Consider the following 21,708-nt stretch of genomic DNA (forward strand, 5'->3'; position numbering starts at 1 on the left):
CCTGGCATGCTAAAGTCCATGGGGTCACAGAGTCAGACACAACTGAGCGACTGAACTGAGCAACTAGTAAAAAATTACTACAGATGTAAAAAAGCAGGAAAATATATCCCATGACTAAGAAAATAAAAACAAAATGCAATGAATAGAAATTGGTCCAAAAATGAAAAGGATAACACAATTAGCAATAGGGACCTTTCAGTTCAGTTCAGTTAGGGACCTTTAAGCAGCTATTATAAACACATTGCCTAAACAAAAGATGAATAAAACCCAAATGGGATTTCTAGAGATATAAAAAGATATCTGAAGTAAAAAATACCCTGAATAAGATTAGCAATGATTAGATAATGAAGAAGAAAAGATCGGTGAACTTAATGACATAGCAACAGAAATTATATAAAGAATTTATCAGGTTCAAGAACTCTAAAATTCTTCAGGAGGCTGCAAGATCCTCAAACTTTTTGAAGCAGTGGCAACTCTGTGGCAATTCTGATCCCCAAACAACTTCTATTTTAAAAGGCTTTTATTATTTTTGCTATTGTGAAGGTTACTGGTATCTTCCAAATTTTTCATCTGCCTACCTAAAATTCTACCAATTTTAGAATTTTAAGTTTGAAAAAGAGTATCTATTGATTTGGGCAAGGGAAGTAAAGGGGAGAGAAAAAAATTTTTTGGCTCCCAATGCTTCCTCACCTAAGACAGGCAAAAAACACATCATCAATAAAAACTAGTATAATAAACTATTACCAGAATTTGGGAGGAAATTTCCAAGGCAGAAGAAACTGGACTGAAATGAGCCTATTCATATTATGCCAACTCAAAAGTAAATAAAAACTCATTACTCCTTCTGTATTCTGTCACCTAATTTACAATTTATATCAATCTGCCAATGAAAAACTAGGCAATTGATCCCAGAATGAAAGTGCTGTGGTTGCTTCTCTTCACAATCTCTACCTATAACTTTTCTCAAATCAAGACCTCTAACTTTTCCCCAAATCCAAGGAGATGAATGCCTAATGTGGGGAGAGAGGGAAGGACACTGGGCAGAAACCCCAAATGGGGAAAGAATTAGGGGACTGATAGAGGTTATTGATGACAAACCTCGACACTGTGTTGAAAAGCAGAGACATTACTCTGCCGACAGAAGTCTGTATAGTCAAGGCTATGGTTTTTTCCCAGTGGTCATGTATGGCTGTGAGAACTGGACCATAAAGAGGGCAGAATCCCAAAGAATTGATGCCTTCAAATAGTGGTGCTGGAGAAGACTCCTGAAAGTCCCTTGCACGGCAAGGAGATCAAACCAGTCAATCGTAAGAGATATCAACCCTGAATATTCACTGGAAGGACTGATGCTGAAGCTCCAGTATTCTGGTCATCTGATATGAACAGACAACTCATTGGAAAAGTACCTGATGCTGGGAAAGATTGAGGGCAGAAGGAGAAAAGGGCATTAGAGGATGAGAGGGCTGGACAGCATTATTGATGAAATGGACATGAACTTGGGCAAACTCCAGGAGATGGTGAGGGACAGGGAGGCCTGGAGTGCTGCAGTCCATGTGGTCGCAAAGAGTCAGACACGACTGGATGACTGAACAACAACAGAGGTTTATAACACCCTGGGATTTTCTGACCCACAGAACCATAACTTAATAAATTTCTGTTATTTTAAACCATTAAGTTTACAGTCATTTCTTACAATAACAACAGAAGACTAACACAACCAGCCTCTTCTACTTGGAAAACCCTCTCTCTTCCTATAAAATTCAGCTTCAATATGACCTCTTCTTTGAGGTTTTCCCTAGTTCTTCAGGAAATGAATAGCAATTTTTTATGTTCCCAAAGTACTCTATCCTTCCACTACTGGGAAATATAATTATTTGAGTGACAAATTTGTCTCTTTGTCTTCTAGACTAGAACATCTTCAAAAGCACAGACTGTTATTTTTTTCCTTCTGGATCCCCAATGGACAGCAAAGAGCAAGTTTTGATGACTATTTGATGAATGACATGATTAAAGACAATGTTCACAACATATTGTGCTTTACTGGTATCCTATATCAGATTCACATTTTATACACAGTGTAATACTGTTTTACTTTTTGTTTTTTAATCCATCACTGCTTCTTACACACAATAAAATAAACTAGAAGGCATTTTTAACATACAGACCTCAATACTGATAATACATACGATGTCTTCAGATATTTAAAAAAATGACAGGATGATGAAGAGACAACAAAGCATAAGATAAGAGAGTCTGTTACTCTACCACTTTCTCAGCTTCTCTGGGTTTCTTCATTTGTAAGTGAAAATACTAAATCTGATGATCTCTGTAAATTCCATTTAATATCTGATCCAGGGGATATATGGTATAAAAGCTTACAAACGATCAAAAAGTAAAAGGTTTCAGTGATAAACAATTTCATCTTTTCAAAAATATGCCATAGCATTTCTGAAATCTGAGTTTAAAATCTGCCATGGCATTCACAAACTCTGACATTCTCCATGGCTGGGGACTGCAAAATGCACTTTATTTATTCACCTTAAACTTTTGCTAAAAGTAGGATAAGGTACCAAGGAAACATACATTACTGTCATCATTATGCTTAGGGCCATCATTATTCTTAGGATAAATGATTAAGATGAATGTATCTTAAGGTAGACAGATACATAACTTTGGCCCACTTTCCTCAACTTACCTTCCTAACAGAGATCAGAAGAGAGACAGTATGTAGAGAGGACAAAAAACAAAGGCAAAAAGCAAGGAAACTTACAATAAATGAAGAGCACAGTCTAAAGCATGTTAAAGCAGTAAAATATTTCAAACCTATTAAAAAATACTCTGGGGAAAAGAAGTACTGGATTTACTTGTAGGGTTTCGTAGTTTAGCAGAACGTGCCATGGCAAGATCAAAGTGAGCTTGGTCTGCATTCTCACACAGATTGATGATTCGACACAGGCAATCAGCAGCAAATACTCGAGTGGCCCAGCGAGGTGCCACAAAGGGCTTTGATTTATCTTCTTCTCCGAGTGTGGTAAACATGGTATCATCATCCATCTCATCTTTCTTCTCAAATTCCTCATCTTTTCCACTGCTTAAGGGAGTTGCAGTACTCATATCTGTAACAAGAGTAAAAGCACATTATAACAACCTCACGTACAGCAAAAATGATGCTTTAGATATAGCACTGTTTGAAAGTATCTAATTTAAAAACAGTAGAATTGGCAAGGTTCTTTTTAGAGAATCAATTAAAAAACCAAAGAAGGGGACTGGGTACAAAGCATGTAAGACAGGCTCAAGGATGTGATGTACACCACAAAGAATACAGGCAATAATTTTGTAATACATGTAAATGAAAAGTAACCTTTAAAAACTGTATAAAAATTAAAATAAATAAATAATAAAAGCAGTTATCAGATATCACTTTGAAATTCAATAATACTGTTTTGTCTCCTTTGCATGTACTTTCACAATAATTATTTTTATGAAAGGTATGATTGTTGATCTATGGTAGTAAAATAAAATTTCTTGTTAAATATATTTAATTAAAAAAAATAAAAACAAATGAAAAACCAGGGAAAGAATAACAAAAATATTTACATATTTCACTACTTCTACATCTTATATTGAACAAGACAGTAATCTGGGATTTTAATACATGAAAATTAGTTTGAACTTAGTTATCTGCCAAAAAATAATCAGAGTTCATTAGTTGGTAATATAATTTAACCTTAATTAATCCCTTTATAGGGATTTATAGATTATAACTTATTAGTATTTAAAAATGTAGGCTCAAATTTAAATATATGTATGTATATCTCTATATGGTATATATCTATAGATATGTATCAAAAATAAATAATTTTCCTTATTTTAAGAATATATATATTAAATACATACCACTAGAAGCTGCTAGGACATCTTTACAAAGCATTAGCCAATGAGAAAGCTTTTCTACAGCCAGCGATGACAGCATATGTCCCAAAGTATCATGGATATCAGAACATAATTTTCTGTCTGTCTCCCGGTCTAGCATTCCAAAAAGAAGTCCCTCGAGACCAGTTTCTGTTATATTAACACCTTGATGCCGGCAATGGATATCACTTCGAGAACTTGCTCCGGGCGCAAAAGGACTAACATCTGAAAAGCAAATATTTCAAATGAACTTGTACAGGACTTTATTGTATACCAGTGGTAATAGTTATGTTAAAGACCATGATCTACATGTAAATTCACAACAACAACAAAACCAGTTAGCTATATACACAATTCAACTACGGTCTACAAATTACATGTTTTTAGAATTAGGACTTAATCTGACAATGAAAGTAAAAACCCTGCTCTTTAAGACAGATTAGCCTATGGTATTTTAAACAAATCTCCAGGGAATACTTGATAAATATATTTGATTTTAACAAGAAAAGTGTGGGAAAGATATATTTTTAAATAGATTTAATCATCTGAAAAAAATTATTGCTATATATGTTGGCTGAACAAATTGAAACTGAATCACTCCAAAGACATAATAAGGAGAGGCTTGCAGAAAACAGCCACAGTCAGGGGAATTCAAAGACAGGAGGAAATGGAAGGTTCTGAGGAAGTAACATTCTAGAGAGATGAAGCACAGAGGTCTATTTTTCACTTAGCAGCATAGCGTGAATATTTTCCCGTAGCAGGAATTAGACTTCCACAACATGAATTTACATGAACATAGCAAATCACTGACTTAGGAGTACATTTGATTAACCACTGAGCAGGAATTCCTGAAAGAGGCTAGGTCAAAGGGTTAGCACGGTTTGAAAACCTGGAGGATATACTGACAAAAAAATCCTCCAAGGAAATTTGTGTGACTTTACATTTCTACCAGCAGTTGTAAGAAATCTCTCTTTTATTCATACCTCTCCCAACACTGGTTAAAATCATAATTTTTAATCTTGATCAGTTTTATAGAAGAAAAATGCTATCTTAGGATTGTATTAACATGTAACTATTTAATCCTTAGAGGTTAAAGATATTTCATATGTTGGTATTGTTTCCTTGATAAAACACCTCTTTTGTGTACTCTTGTGATATTTACAGATGCATTGAAGACCTACCCTAGCAGGTCCCAGACTACCCTATGAAGGTCTGATATCACAGTTAGTCCTTGACTTGCATGTGGGGATTGGGTTTCAAGAGAGCCCCATCATTTCCTGATAAAAGTGGCTGAGAATGACTAAGTTATCTCTACCAACAATAGGGTTTATGCTGGACATCTGTTTAGGCTGAACAACAAACTTTCAGAAAATCTGAACTTCCAGTATATGCTAGGTAAATCATGCCTATTTGACTAGCCCCTAATAAAAACCTTAGGCACTGAGAGTCTAGCAAGCTTCAGGTCAGTTCAGTTCAGTTCAGTCACTCAGTTGTGTCCGACTCTTTGCGACCCCATGAATCCCAGCAAGCCAGGCCTCCCTGTCCATCACCAACACCCGGAGTTCACTCAGACTCACGTCCATCGAGTCGGTGATGCCATCCAGCCATCTCATCTTCTGTCGTCCCCTTCTCCTCCTGCCCCCAATCCCTCCCAGCATCAGAGTCTTTTCAATGAGTCAACTCTTCGCATCAGGTTACCAAAGTATTGGAGTTTCAGATTTAGCATTAGTCCTTCCAAAGAACACCCAGGACTGATCTCCTTTAGGATGGACTGGTTGGATCTCCTTGCAGTCCAAGGGACTCTGAAGAGTCTTCTCCAATACCACAGTTCAAAAGCATCAATTCTTCAGCACTCAGCTTTCTTCACAGTCCAACTCTCACATCCGTACATGACCACTGGAAAAACCATAGCCTTGATTGGAAGACAACATTTTACATGTGTTGTTGCAACTCCTTGCTGGGGAATTAAGCATATCCTGTGTGATTCCATGGGGAGTGAACTCTTAGAAGCTTGTGCCTGGTCTGCTCTGGACTTCACTCCATGTACCTTCTCCCTTTGCTGATTTTGCTTTGTATCCTTCTGCTGTTATAAATCATAGCCATAAATGTGACTATATGCTGAGTCCTAGTGAATCACCAAACCTGGTGGGGGGGGGGTGGTGTTTTAGGCCCCCTGGCACACGTTTGTAAAAGCTTTAAAAATATTAAAATACAAATGGACACATTTTAATAAACAAAGGATATTTTGTGAATATTTTTCCCATTCTTAGTTTATCTCAGAATATTGATTATGGTGACTGGCAGAAAAGTTTTGAAATTTTTATTCAAGAGAATTCTGCAACTACCTTTGGCACTATGTTTTCTCTCCAAAAAGCAGTAATGTTTACTGCTAGATTTTTTATAGTAAACTTCCTATACACTCTACAATACAGCATGTGCTTGCTAACAGAGTTCTTATTTACCTTATGCTAAAATTGAAGCTATTTTGGTATATTACTTCTTGGTACCCAAGAAACTACTATGCATTAGGAAGCTCTTAAAAGTAGAAATTTTCTCTCACTATAGGCGAAATATGTCTGTCAATTAAGCTCTTAAAGTTCCCAAACCACCTACCCCTAGAACCAGAGAAAAAGTGAAAGTGAAAGTCACTCAGTCGTGTCCGACTCTTTGTGACCCCATGGACTATAAACTCCACGGTATTCTCCAGGACAGAATACTGAAGTGGGTAGCCTTTCCCTTCTTCAGGGAGTCTTCCCAATCCAGGGATCGAACCCAGGTCTCCTGCATTGCAGGTGGATTCTTTACCAGCTGAGCCACAAGGGAAGCCCAAGAATACTGCATGGGTAGCCTATCCCTTCTCCAGGGGATCTTCCCGACCCAAGGATTGAACCAGAGTCTCCTGCATTGCAGGTGGATTTTTTACCAACGAAGGTATCAGGGAATCCCCAGAGGGCAATTACATACGCAAGCTATACTTAAAACTCTTGGAAAAGCAAAAAGAACTGAAGAAAGTAAAGATCTACTTTTCACTACCCAAACATCTACTGACATTTCATAGTTTAATTGGTCACTGTGGTCTTAACTTCTTCGAGGAAAAGTAACATCTCAAAAAATTAACTATTGTCAGACATCAGAAGCTTTCAAGTATCCTCAAAATAGATCATTTCTGTTTTCAGAATACATTATGGATATATACAAGAATATATTATGGATACAAGGCAATACCCCTTATACAGTTATAATATCCTTGAGGGATGGCAGAAGTGTTCTGACACTAAAAGCTACCCCCAAAATTTTAAGCTATGAAATTTTTAAAAGGTCAGTCAGTTCAGTTTCTCAGTCATGTCCGACTCTTTGCGAACCCATGGACTGCAGCATGCCAGACTTCACTGTCCATCACCAACTTCCAGAGCTTGCTCAAACTCATGTCCATCGAGTCAGTAATGCCATCCAACCATCTCATCCTCTGTTGTCCCCTTCTCTTCCTGCCTTCAATCTTTCTAAGCATCAGGGTCTTTTCCAAGGAGTTAGGTATTCATAACAGGTGGCTAAAGTATTGGAGCTTCAGCTTCAGCATCAGTCTTTCCAACGAATATTCAGGACTGATTTCCTTTAGGATTGACTGGTTTGAACTCCTTGCAGTCCAAAGGATTCTCAAGAGTATTCTCCAACACCACAGTTCAAAAGCATCAATTCTTTGGTGCTCAGATTTCTTTTGAGTCCAACTCTCACATCCATACATGACTACTGGAAAAACCATAGCTTTGAATAGATGAACCTCTGTCGGCAAAGTAATGTCTCTGCTTTTTAATATGCTCTCTAGGTTGGTCATAGCTTTTCTTCCAAGGAGCAACCGTCTTTTAATTTCATGGCTGCAGTCACCGTCTGCAGTGATTTTGGAGCCCCAGAAAATAAAGTCTGCCATTGTTTCCCCATCCATTTGCCATGAAGTGATGGGATCAGATGGCATGATCTTTGTTTTTTGAATGTTGAGTTCTAAGCCAGCTTTTTCCCTCTCTTCTCTCACTTTCATCAAGAGGCTCTTTAGTTCTTCTTCACTTTCTGCCGAATGGGTGGTTCATCTGCATATCTGAGGTTATTAATATTTCTTCTGGCAATCTTGACTCCAGCTTGTGCTTCATCCAGCCTTGCATTCTGCATAATGTACTCTACATATAAGTTAAATATGGAGGGTGACAATATATATAGCCTTGGCGTACTCCTTTCCCAATGTGGAACCAGTCTGTTGTTCCATGTCCAGTTCTAACTGTTGCTTCCTGACCTGCATACAGATTTCTCAGGAGGCAGATCAGGTGGTCTGGTATTCCCATCTCTTGAAGAATTTTCCACAGCCTGTTGTGATCTACACAGTCAAAGGCTTTGGTGTAGTCAATAAAGCAGAAATAGATGTTTCTGGGGAACTCTCTTGCTTTTTCGATGTTGGCAATTTGATCTCTGGTCCTCTGCCTTTTCTAAAACCAGCTTGAACATCTGGAAGTTCACGGTTCGTGTATTGTTGAAGCCTGGTTTGGAGAATTTTGAGCATTACTTTGCTAGCGTGTGAGATGAATGCAACTGTGCGGTAGTTTGAGCATTCTCTGGCATTGCCCTTCTTTGGGACTGGAATGAAAACTGACCTTTTCCAGTCCTGTGGCCACTGCTGAGTTTTCCAAATTTGCTGGCATATTTAGCGCAGTACTTTCACAGCATCATCTTTTAGGATTTGAAATAGCTCAACTGGAATTCCATCACTTCCACTAGCTTTGTTGGTAGTGATGCTTCCTAAGGCCCACTTGACTTCACATTCCAGAATGTCTGGCTCTAGGTGAGTGATCACACCACCATGATTATCTGGGTCATGAATATCTTTTTGTATAGTTCTTGTGTGTATTCTTGCCACCTCTTCTTAATATCTTCTGCTTCTGTTAGGCCCATACCATGTGTGTCCTTTATTGTGCCCATCTTTGCATGAAATGTTCCCTTGGTATCTCTAATTTTCTTGAAGAGATCTCTACTGTTTCTCACTTTATTATTTACCTCTATTTCTTTGCATTTGATCATTGAGGAAGGCTTTTTTATCTCTCCTTGCTAGTCTTTGGAACTCTTCATTCAAATGGGTATAGCTTTCCTTTTCTGCTTTGCCTTTAACTTCTCTTCTTTTCTCAGCTATTTGTTCCTCTTCAGACAACCATTTTCCCTTTTTGCATTTCTTTTTCTTGGGGATGGTCTTGACCACTACCTCCTGTACAATGTCACGAACCTCCTTCCATGGTTCTTCAGGGACTCTGTCTATCAGAGCTAACCCCTTGAATCTGTTTGTCACTCCCACTATATCATCGTAAGGGATTTGATTTAGGTCATACCTGGATGGTCTAGTGGTTTTCCCTACTTTCTTCAATTTATGTCTGAATTTCGCAATAATGAGTTCATGATCTGAGCCACAGTCAGCTCCTGGTCTTGTTTTTGCTGACTGTATGGAGCTTTTCCATCTTTGGCCGCAAACAATATAATCTATCAGATTTCAGTGTTGAGCATCTGGTGATGTCCGTGTGTAGTCTTTGTGTTGTTGGAAGAGGGTGTTTCGAAAGTTAAAAATGTAAAACTACCAAGAAAACTATATGGGAATTTTAAAAGTAACAAGTTTTATTTAAAAGAGTAATAAAATTGATGATATTTCAATGCAAAAATGTTATTTAATAAGTAATAATCATTTTAAATATTAAAACACTTAAAAAGAATATTGACTGATAACAGGACTTACTGGTACCACTGCTCTCTTTGTCCCCTGAACTTTTTGCCAGGCTCATGGCGTATTCACATACTTCAGCTGCTTCTCTTTGAGCAAGTTGCCGGAGACAGGCCACAGCTGCTCGTCGAAGTAATAGATGGGAACTACACAGGTGAACCTGTAAACCATAATAATTTTAGACTTTTTTTAAAAAGCTGTAATCTCACGTGTCTGATGAACATATATCAACATCTAATTTCTGAAGAGGCTCTTCATTTAACACCCTTATTTGTTTCCAATAGAATCAAATGATGGAATTTTCAGAAACTAGTAATACCAATAAAATATATAGAGTATTTTCATAGGCTACAAAAGAACTGCCCCAACTCTTGGGTTAAAGATCATATAATATACATAGACTAAAACCCAGAAGGATCTTTTGCACATTTTATACACAGTCCTATTAAACTCTGTCACTGAAAATTTTTTTTTTTTTTGGACCTAAAGAGTGTCATATTGGATGAAGTCAGACAGAAGGAGAAATATCATATGAAAACTCTTACATGTGGAGTCTAAGAAGAAATAATACAAATGAACATAAAACAGAAAGAGACTCAGAGTTAGAAAACAAACTCATGGTTGCCAGGGGGAAGGGATAGTTAGGACTCTGGCAAGGTCATGTACACACTGCTATACTTAAAATGGATAACCAACAAAAACCTATTGTATAGCACACAGAACTCTGCTCAATGTTATGTGCTAGCCTGGATGGGCCTCAGAGGGGTTTGGGGGAGAATGGATATAGGCATATGCATGGCTGAGTCCCTTTACTGTTCTCCTGAAACTATTAAAACATTGTTAATTAACTATGAAGTCACTCAGTCATGTCCAACTCTTTGTGACCCCATGGATGACACAGCCCACCAGGCTCCTCTGTCCATGGAATTTTCTAGGCAAGAATACTGGAGTGGGTTGCCATTCTCTTCTCCATGTCACTGAAATATATAAAGTGCAGAGATCAAGTGTACCATATGAAAAGTCACAGGGTAGAGCATACAGTAAGAACTGAAAGTAAAGGAAGGTACATATTAAAATAAAAAATTAAAATTAAGCAAACATAAATATCTGAAAAGAACTGCAAAACCGATTCTTTTGGTATAGAATGTTTTTCATTTCAAAAGTTCCTGAAAGAATCACTATAGTACACTCTAATATATGATATAAACCATAAGACATACCACTGCATAATAATTAAGAGCTCAGGCTCCAGTTGCCAGACTGGGTTTAAATCACACACTTACTCCTGGGTGATCTTAGGGAAGTTACCTAACCTCTCTGTGCCTTGTTTGCTCATATATGAAATAAGGATAGCAATTTCCCACAGGAATATAGTGAAAATAAAATAAGTTAAAACAAATATTTTATTTAGAACAGTAGATGATACACAGTAAATCATATAATAGATAATAAATCTATTATCACTCAATCTATCAATCTGATTCATCAAGCAAATATTAAACTCTGATCCATATGTTGCTTTTTAAGCAAGGAAGCAAGACATTTTAGAAAGAATCTCATCCAGAAATGATGGAGGAGAAAATAATTATATGGAAGACATCACTCCTTCACAATGCTAGATAATGTATTTTTATGCTGTTAATATAGCATTTGTAGCTCATTTTTGCATAAAGCTCACAACCATTGAAATTATACCAAGTATTAAAATATATATATATAACTGAGGAGATAAAACCTAACAGATCAGATTTTTTTCAACATAATGTTTTCTTTTGTCTTCCTAGAAATAATGACATTTTAAAACTTTCAAATATCCCATAGGTAAGGTTAAGCATGGTCATATGACACGGAAGGAACAGATCTCTCAGAGTTTTGCTTTTTTATCGGTACAGACAGGTCCTACCTATCTTATGCAACTGTGGAAAGATCAAAGGATTAAACATATATGAAGCAGAACACCATATAATTTCCTTTAATTACAACTAAATAGAATTGTAGCTAAGAAAATACACTCAACAAATCCTGGGTTGAAGTGAAAGAAATAAAATATTTCAAGGTTTACATACTGTTTTCAAAAACTCAGTTTTAACAATCCTGAAGTCACTTCCCCACCCCTCCATTTCAACATCTCTGATATGCTGCTACTGCTGCTAAGTCACTTCAGTCGTGTCCGACTCTGTGCGACCCCACAGACGGCAGCCCACCAGGCTCCCCCGTCCCTGGGATTCTCCAGGCAAGAACACTGGAGTGGGTTGCCATTTCCTTCTCCAATGCATGAAAGTGGAAAGTGAAAGTGAAGTCGCTCAATTGTGTCCGACTCTTTGCGACCCCATGGACTGCAGCCCACCAGGCTCCTCCGCCCATGGGATTTTCCAGGCAAGAGTACTGGAGTGGGGTGCCACTGCCTTCTCTGTCTCTGATATGAGAGATGCAAATTATCACTGATGGTGTTTTGCAGCCACTGTTAACCAGGTAACAATTAAGTCGTATTTGTTTGGAAACTTTAACACTTTCTGGTAAAATCCACAAATATCAGGAAAAAAACATATTAAATTTGATAAAAAAAAATACGTGGATTCACGCAAACTTCTTAGCTACTCAGATATAATCAGAATTTACTGTGACATCTATCAGTAGAGCCTGGTGTAGCCTTATTCTTGAATTTTATACAAATGGAACCATGAAGTCTGTTCTCTTCTGTGTTTGGTTTCTTTTTAGCAATATGTCTGTTGAACTCATCCACATGATTCCATATAATAGGGGTTCATTCATTTTTATTGTTGCATAATATTTTATTGAAGAATTAAACCCTAATCCACTCTGCAGAATGGAGAACATTTTGGCTGTTTCTATTTTTTTTGGCTAGCACAAATAACCCAGGAATGAAAATTCCTGAGGATTTTTTTTTTGGCACACATGTGCATGCATTTCTCTCAGGTATTTACTTTAGAGGGGAGTTGCTGGATTATATTGTATGCATACTTTCAACTTTTGTAGATTATGCCTCACTGTTTTCCAAAGAAGCTTCTTTTTTCTTCCTTATATTCCACAAACCTTAGGAACACTGTGCTGCTTGCTCCTACATTAGGCCTCTAGTTAGTTAATGTTAATCACTCAGTCACGTCCAACTCTTTGTGATCCCATGGACAGTAGCCTGCCAGGCTCCTCTGTCCACGGAATTCTCCAGGGAAGAGTAATCGAGTGGGTTGCCATTCCCTTCATTAGGCCTCTGTGAAGGGAAGTTAAAGTCGCTCAGTCTTGTCTGACTCTTTTCGACCTCATGGACTATACGGTCCATGGAATTCTCTAGGCTAGAATACTGGAGTGGGTAGCCTTTCCCTTCTCTAAGGGATCTTCCAAACCCAGGGATCGAACCCCGGTCTCCCGCACTGCAGGAGGATTCTTTACCAGCTGCCACAAGGGAAGCCCAGAAAGTCCTGTTATTTAAACCATACGTCATCTTGCTAACCTATCCCTTCTTGTGCCTGCCATGTATTTATATTCTGGACAATGAGATATCCCTGCTCTGTCACTGACAACGTGGGCATTTAGCTCAAGTCTTTTTCTCACTGACATCTCCTACAATCATTCCAGGTAATGTATTTGCTGTGTGCAGATAAGATCTGGACAGGAGAATGATCACATGGTTATAAAAAGCACCTACTTGCCAGGAGGAAAATAAAAGTAATCCAGAGTGGTGGCTGTTCTTGAAAAAACATATTTGAACAGTTCTATCATACACATTTTAATATTTTTATATAATTTCATAAAGATTACTGTGGTGAAACTTACCTCTTAATAGATTTGCCGAAAAAAAAAAAAAAAATCACCTCATTTGTGTTAGGTATTACACATGGTATCACATAGTATGGTATCTTCTGGTGGCAATGGCTGAATAGAGATGAACATGAAGTTTACAAAAATCAGCCCTGATTTCACTAATTTGTATGAATCCATGTGTGAACTATTTTTTAGAGAGTGTCAAAAGATTTGGTAATGAAGACAGCTCAAAGGGCATTTGGTAATGTGGAATCAAGAGAGCCACTGGAGTGGCCCTCTTTTTCATCTTTTATCTCCCATCCCATCTCCTTCCCAGATTTTTGGAAAAAATTCCGTAGAGTGCTTCAATATACCGTGTAACAAAACCCTTGATGCTCTGCTAAAAAAATCATTTTGGATACATTATTTTCCATTAACACACAGGACACTCAGTGTGTTCCCTGTGGCTTACTGATAACCTCCACTGAGCTAAAGAAATTCACATTATTACTTGACCAGATCCTCTTAAATATGTTCCATCTCATAAGGAAAACTTTCATAGTATAATTATATTTAAGGAGGAAAAAAATGCACAGAGGACCCAGACAACTGAGGAGTGTGTGTTTGAGTCTTCATCACATTTATCAGTTGCCTATCAGAGCTGCACTTCCCAAGTGGCTCAGCAGTAAAGCATCTGCCTGCAATGCAGGAGATGTGGGGTTTGAGCCATGGACCACGAAGAGTCTCTGGAGTAGGAAATAGCAACCCACTCCAGTATTCTGGCCTAGAAAATTCCATGGACAGAGGAGCCTGACCGGCTACAGTCCACAGGGCTGCAAGGACTCAGACACTACTGAACACACACACACACCAGAGCTGTATCATGTAACAAGTTCACCACGCTCAAGGGATGCCATCTGTGCCCTCAAAACTTGGGTGTTAAGCCATGGCTTTTGACAGGATGGCACATAGCTTGTTGCAGAATGCAATCTGGTGTATACTATTAATTGACTATTTTCTTTGTGGATGTTCTTTGTAAACATTTCACATGCACCTGGTTTCCACGAGTGGCACATTCAAACTCCCTGAAGGTGTGGGACTGATTCCCCCTAAATAATTGTCCAGCTTCATCCTGTGCCCTTATGACCCACCTCCCCCTTTTTCCTCTCAGCCTCTGACTAAACGATTCCTTAAATGCATTCCCTCCTTCCCATCTCAGGATCTTTCACATATTTTTCTTTCTGTGTAAAAATAAATGCTGTTACTCCAATATCACACTTTTCCCCAAACTAACACCTATTTATCCTACAGTTTGTATCTTATATATAATTTTTTCAAGGAAATCTTTTCTGAATGCCTGGGTTATGATAGGATCCTCTGTTTATATGCTTGCCTGTAGTCTTTTCTAGCATTTATTGTAAATAATCATTGTGGACCATGTTAACAACACTTTTCTTTAATATTTTCCTTTTGTGCTATGTATAATGATTTTTGTACATTTTTTTAAAAAAAGAAAAAAAATTTTATTCTTAAAGCTGCATCCAAGAGATTCTACTCTCTGTACAACATACTTGCCTAGCTTTGAGGTATGTCTGGTCCAGAGAAAGTCCTCTGGACCTTATTTAACAGTTCATTAAAATATTTCCTAAAAGGTGAAAAAGAAAATCAGTGAATAAAATGAACAGTCATAAAGTGATTACTGAAGCTGAAACTCTAGAACGCACAATCCAGGAAACTTACTTTTTTTGCTTTGCTCTAGTCTGAACTTTTGGAAAACAAATTTTGGGTTCCCTAAACAAACAGAAGAATGAAACAGCTTTATACTTACACAAAGGCTAGGAACAAGACTGGATAAATTGACATGTCGTGGTGCAAACATGTGAAGCTGCTGAAGGCAAGATATGGCAGCTGCCTGGACCAGAGAATCTGAATGGTCCTGGGTTATCGCACAACCCACCAAACAAGAAGAACGGATTGTGGAAATTGTTGCTCCATTCCCTAAGAGCAAAGTAAAAGACAACATAAAATACAATGATTTTATTATTAGTATCACCAAAAATATTCCTAGAAAACAACTACCTTCTAAATAACCCCTTTCCAAATAAACACACAAAAAAGTATACCCGAAACTAACACCACACTGTAAATCAACTGTACTTCAATTAAAAAAATAAATAACTATGTTGAATTAACATTAACTAGTACATTTGCTCTATCGTGGGTTTGATACTGCAACTATTAAAAATCACTGTAAGAAATGCCCTTACTTTTTTCCCCTTACATTTTAACAGCTTACATTTTACCAAGCAAATAAAATCTACAGAGTAAGAATCAGCAAACTTTTCTTAAGAGGGTCAGTATTTTTTATTTTGCTTGCCAGGAGGCAAAATCCACACTACTCTATGAGGGAAGTGCCTACATAACCACTTATAAACAATTCTCACCTCATGGGTTGTTTAAAAAAAAAAAAAAAGACCAAACAACCAGGCATCTGACAGATTTGGCCCACAGATTGTAGTTAATTTGCCTAACCTGCCTGTCCCCTATTATAAGAAAGTCATCCCCTAAATTCCTCTCCTTGAAAGCCAACGTCAAAAAAGACATTACTTCTTAAATGATGTAATGTACAGCATAGCAATATTGTGATAACTATATGGTAACAGATAGTTACTAGACGTAACGTGGCAATCAATTCATAATATATATAAATGCTGAAATACCAAGTAGTACACCTGAAATGAATATAATAGTGTATATCAACTATGATTCAATCAAAATTTAAAAAGGAGTCACTTTTAAGGTAAATAACCCTCTTTCTGATGGTTTTGTAAACAAAAATTCTGTAAAATATATACAAATGATTTCAAAACACAACAGTTTATGAATGACAATAATGCATCTTAGATTTACCTAGCTTTATATTTATCCTCTGATAAACTATATTGTCTTTTAAGCCTACCATTGTTTCCTTTGGAAGAGCCAGAACATTCCTTATTCTCTGGTTCTTTTTCAAATAACCGTACCACTTCTATGATAAAATAATGTCAAATCCTATTTTGCTAATAAGATTAACGGCAATTTTTAGGACAGATAGGAAAAATAAATTGTGTAGTATTACACACTGTCTAGATAAAAATATCTTAGCTGCCAAATATAAGTGACTTAAAATTTTTACCAATGCAAAAAAAATTTTTTTATATAAAGACTAAACAGGGCTTCCCTAGTGGCTTAGTGGTAAAGAATCCACCTGCCAGCACAGGAGATACAGATTCAATCCCTGGGTCAGGAAGATACCCGGAGATGGAAACGGCAACCTACTTCAGTATTCTTGCCTGGGAAATCCCACAGAGGACCCCGAAAACTACAATCCACAGGGTCGCAAAGAGTTGGACATGCCTTACGAGACTGAGCACACACACTCACCCAGAGACCAAACAAGGAAATCACAGAGTTACACAAGAGTCATATTCTAGTTTGACGTACACAGGCCTTACCACCATATCAGAAAGCACTTGGTAGACACCTACACTTAATCAAGGGCACATATTTATTCTCTCCACATACCTGTGATATTCACTGGAAGAAAGAAATATCGACCTTATCAAAGAGGACAAGACAGAGACATGTATAAATCATATATTTTTCAATTCCTAGCATTCCTCAAGATCCTTTCTTTTTTCACTTCCCTCTTTTTTTTAAAGTAACTATCTGAATGGAGGCAATGAAGCATAGTAGTTAAGAATGCAGGCAAACAGGCAAAGGAAATTTACCTGAGCTTGACCTCTGATTCCAACCACTCATTGGCGGGTGTGTGTGTGTGTGTGTGTGTGTCTCTATGTGTGTGCTCAGTTATGCATGGACTACAGCCTGTCAGGCTCCTCTGTCTATGAAATTTTCCCAGCAAGAACACTGGAGTGGGTTGCCACTTCCTTCTCCAGGGGATCTTCCCGAACCAGGGACTGAAGCTGCGTCTCCTGTGTCTCCTGCACTGGCAGGCGGTTTCTCTACCACTGTGCCACCTGGGAAGCCCTCACTGGCTATATAATATATATAAAATCTTGGGAAAGTGCTTAACCTTTCTCAGCCCCAGTAATTCATCTGTAAATTGGAGAGATATACCTTTATCAGGATTGCTGTTAGAACCAAATGAGATAATATATATAAAAAGCTAGACTCACTGAAAGATTTAATAAACAGTAGGGGGAAAAGAGAAAGCTCTGAAAGTAGCTCATATATTTTGCATAAATTCACAATAATTTTCTGACCTGAGTGTTTAAGTTAACCATTTGTAGAATTATTTCAGTGGAAGTACATGGTAAGAATTTGGGCCTTAGGATCACAAATCTGCTACTCCTCAGTTGAATGACTCGAGGCAAGTTACTTAACTTCTCTGAGTTTAATTCCTGAGAGAAAATAATATATTTCTTAAGAGTTAAAAAAACAAAAAAGTGAAGCTAGAGTCGATGAAGACAAGTAGATGGCACCTCAGGCCAAAGGAACTCCACTTTCACCTTTGACTTCATAGGGCTCCAAGTAACATTTTAGGTGTTTTTTCTGCTCAAAAGTTCAAAAAGCATCTTCATATCACAGTTTTCTTAAGGGGAGTAAATTAAATAGCACACATAAAAAGGAGAGCTCCGGGTATTCAGTAAATTGCCAGTGTATAACACACAGAAATGATTATTATAAGATTTCTTTAGGCAATGTGAAGGTAATATTCAGGAAGCTGAAAGACAGTTATTATCTGTGTAATCCCTTTAGCTTAAGATGAAGTTACTCACCTTGTAGTTCCGGTCCAACAGTAGTTATTATAGCACCCAAGCATCTCCCCAAACACTGATGAACTTCTGTATGTGAGGGTGGAACTGTCAACAGCAAGGTAAGAACTAGAGATAACGTTGGCTCTACGTATCCACGATACATTGGGCCACTAGAATCCACTATCAAAGCAAGCGAGTGAAGGGACCAAGTCTGGAATAAAATATAAGTCTATCTTATGTAAACAGTATAGTCAACTGATATTTTAACTTGAATTTTCATAATACTAATAATTCATTTTTAATAAATAGAAATATTTTAAAATATATTCCTTAAATGAGTAAAGGTCAACACATAAGCTACTAGTAGCCATTGACCAAAGCAACCGATACACAAATGCTATGTTTAAAGTTCCTTTGCAGTGTGACTTTAAGTGTCAGGGAAAAAGTTTCATCGATGAACTCATTTCCTCTATTAAAATTACATGCATTTCACAACTCCCAAAAAGAGAAACTTATGTAATGAGAGTTTAATTTAGTGGATGCTAAAAGGACATCCGATATGGCTTTACAATTTTGCTAAGAAACTAGCCTGAAATAAAACCATGACCACACCAATGTTCTGTAGTACTCAGATCTATTTCTCAAGCAATGACATTCACATAACAGCTCTTCAAGTCACTGAATCTTTTCAAGCTCTAATTTATGTTTACTAAGCACAAATAATCTTAGTGGCTAACAGTATGTGCAAAATTAACCTGGAGCAATGTACTGTAATCAGCACAGGCTTAAGAAAATGAAAAATCCTTTAAACTGCCCACACCCACATGTTAAAGAAAGTACCTTTAAAAAACAAAAACAAAAAACCTCTCCGCTTTATTACCAAATACACACTTTCAGACACCTCATTCAGTTCTCAATTCTTAAGAGATTTTACCTATACATATTTTTGAAGCCACAATGGATTGACTGAAGAGCAGTTAAAGGTCCTGCTTCATACAGTTCACACCTTGGGGATCTGGCTAGGTTTGGGCTCTCATTTCCTTCCTGTTCTCAGTAAAATCACCCTCTTCACCAGGGCTGAAGCCTCACCTTTTCCATGAGGTCTGCTTAGGACCCCACCACAGCCCAGGCGTTCTGCTGACTGAAGTGCTTTGGCACCACTGCTGCCGTCTGCCTCCTTCTCCAGTTTCTGAGCACCTCATTTATAGAACTCTCTTCGTAGGTTTTAAAACTCGAGTGCCTTGCCTGTAATAGGTTTGGGCTTTGCTGCAGTGAAGGAGCATGTACCAGGTAAGTGCGGGAGAGATGGAGGGTGTTGTTGGTTGGCTTTCCTAACTCAACTGCAGCCTTACTAGAAGCCTCTCTGTGTCAAGGAGAAGGATGCGGGGAGGCACCATCTATGCTGGGAAGCCTGGGCTGCAGCGTCGGGAAGGTTCTGAGTGGGTGTGTGGGCTGCCAGTCCACTTACAGAAGAGATGTGAAGGCCGTCTCGGCACCCCTTCTCTGGTCCCATTCCATGTCTACTCTCTTGGTCTTCAGGACACAGACAGCACGAGAAGTACAGACCATATCCTAACAGATAGGGAAACTGCCTTCTCCCTTTTTCTTTTCGTAAGTTAAAATCATCTGGTCCAATTTTCTCATTCCTCTCAGCGGAGAGGGAAACCAGTACCTTTTATTTTTGCTATTGGCATCTCCAAAGGAAAGCTGCACTCCTGAGCTGAGGACACAGAGGTCTCAATAGAGAAGTTTCCCAACTTGACAACGTGGTAGGAAAAAAAAAATCCATACCTTACTTTCTACTACTTGTCAATCTACTCCAATCCTAGGGAATTAAGCAACCTGAGCTGGACAATTATGTATAGAAACCACACCTACTGAGAAAAGTAATCAGAATATAGCAGCTTGAGGGAGGAAGACCAGAAGACATATTTTGGAGAAAAAAATTAATAGAAGAAGAAAAGAGTATTTTAATAAAATTATTGCAAGGATTTTTAAGGCAATATAATTGAAGTACAAAGGAGAAGTGTTTTTAAAAAAAAAAAACACCCAGGATTTATATTAAATGTTCAGTAGAAAGCTAGAAAAAAAGAATAATTATTATTAAATACTGGAGAAGGGAAATGGCAACCCACTCCAGTCTTCTTGCCTGAGAAATCCCAAGGACAGAGGAGCCTGGCGAGCTACAGTCCATGGGGTCACGAAAGGGTTGGACATGACTGAGCAACTAAACAACAAATTATTAAATACAAAAATCATTACTTTGTCAATTAGAGGTTCAATTGGAAGATTATCTTGTAACACATAGTGAAAACACAAAAAATTTAAAATAATGAGGACAAAGACAAGAGGCTCAATATGCAAATAAGTACCAGAAACTGAAAAAGAAAAGATAAACTTATATGCAATTTGATGAAATTTCTAAGCTGCAAGGATAGAGGGAAAATGCTAGTAAACCAAAATGTAAGGTTATAAACATATAGACATAGTTCAGATAAGCTCCTCAGTAAAAGAAATAAAAAGCCAGGGGAAGAGACAGCTATGATGTCTATAAGCTCCATTATGTTAGAAATTTATTATCAATACATAAACCGAAGTCTTTTGGGAGTGGAAAATACATGCACAGCATAAAAGAAGAAAATGTACTTATCACTAAAGTTTTATATCTGGATATTCAAAGCCACACTGCAGAAAAACTTTACAGTATTTGTACATCAGTTAATTTGATAATTGGCTTATATGTTATCTTCTACATCTTAAAGAACATATTTGAAAGCTTTTATAGATAGCTGATAAAAAACTGAGATGTTAATATCTGTGGAAATTTAACTCAGAAAATTAAGCTACTATGAGACTCTCACATGCAACATAAAAAATACCAAAACATTTATGAATAATGAAAAAAAAAGGACTGTGTGCCAGGAATAGTATATCCAACCAAATATCATTCAAATTTGAAGATTAAATAGAGTTCTTTTATTTCAGTTATGCAAGGAATCAAAAAACACACCACTCAACAACCCTTCTCAAGATTATTATTGTTAAAGGAAGTTTTCCTATCAAGTAAAAACAAAGTAAGAACAGAGATCTCAACACAGGAGTTGAGGATACAAAAAAGAAACCACTATTCAACAATAAATCTCTAGTAATTACAGCTGAATACATGTATACAATAATTTGACCGTGAAGTATAATTTTTGAGTTAGGATTCTTAACACAGAAGAGACCTTACAGAAAACTGAAGAATGCTACCATACTATTCTTGTGCAGATAAGAACTGAAATAGCAGCTTTGAGGGAATGTATGTGATCTACATTATAGTAAAACGTCATGTCATAGGAATGAATCATGTGAAGCAGTCACTTACAGGAGTGTGGTTTTAAGAAATTAAAGCAAGAGAGGGCTGAGAAAAAAATGAAGACAAAGGAAAGAAAATTAGCACCGACTCTTTGACATAAAAGAAGAAAGCAGCATCTTCTTAGGTAAAATAATTTTATAGTTCTATTCTTTTCTTGCAGACTACTGTGGAAA

General features: G+C 37.4%; 1 protein-coding gene across 3 annotated transcripts in view; it reads right to left on the reverse strand.

The window, feature by feature from the left end:
- The window catches only part of HEATR5B (HEAT repeat containing 5B), a 102,496-nt gene that overhangs the window by 40,791 nt on the left and 39,997 nt on the right, over nucleotides 1-21,708 (reverse strand). For all 3 annotated transcript variants that reach the window (XM_027555007.1, XM_027555005.1, XM_027555006.1), the window contains exons 20-24: nucleotides 18,199-18,388; nucleotides 15,246-15,415; nucleotides 9,674-9,818; nucleotides 3,898-4,137; nucleotides 2,865-3,116 (exon numbers count right to left, since the gene is read on the reverse strand). In XM_027555007.1, the coding sequence (XP_027410808.1) occupies nucleotides 2,865-3,116; nucleotides 3,898-4,137; nucleotides 9,674-9,818; nucleotides 15,246-15,415; nucleotides 18,199-18,388 (997 nt within the window). The remainder of the gene's footprint in view (nucleotides 1-2,864; nucleotides 3,117-3,897; nucleotides 4,138-9,673; nucleotides 9,819-15,245; nucleotides 15,416-18,198; nucleotides 18,389-21,708) is intronic.

The sequence above is a fragment of the Bos indicus x Bos taurus genome, chromosome 11 (genome assembly GCF_003369695.1).
Source record: "Bos indicus x Bos taurus breed Angus x Brahman F1 hybrid chromosome 11, Bos_hybrid_MaternalHap_v2.0, whole genome shotgun sequence".
In the NCBI taxonomy this organism is placed as follows: Eukaryota; Metazoa; Chordata; class Mammalia; order Artiodactyla; family Bovidae; genus Bos; species Bos indicus x Bos taurus.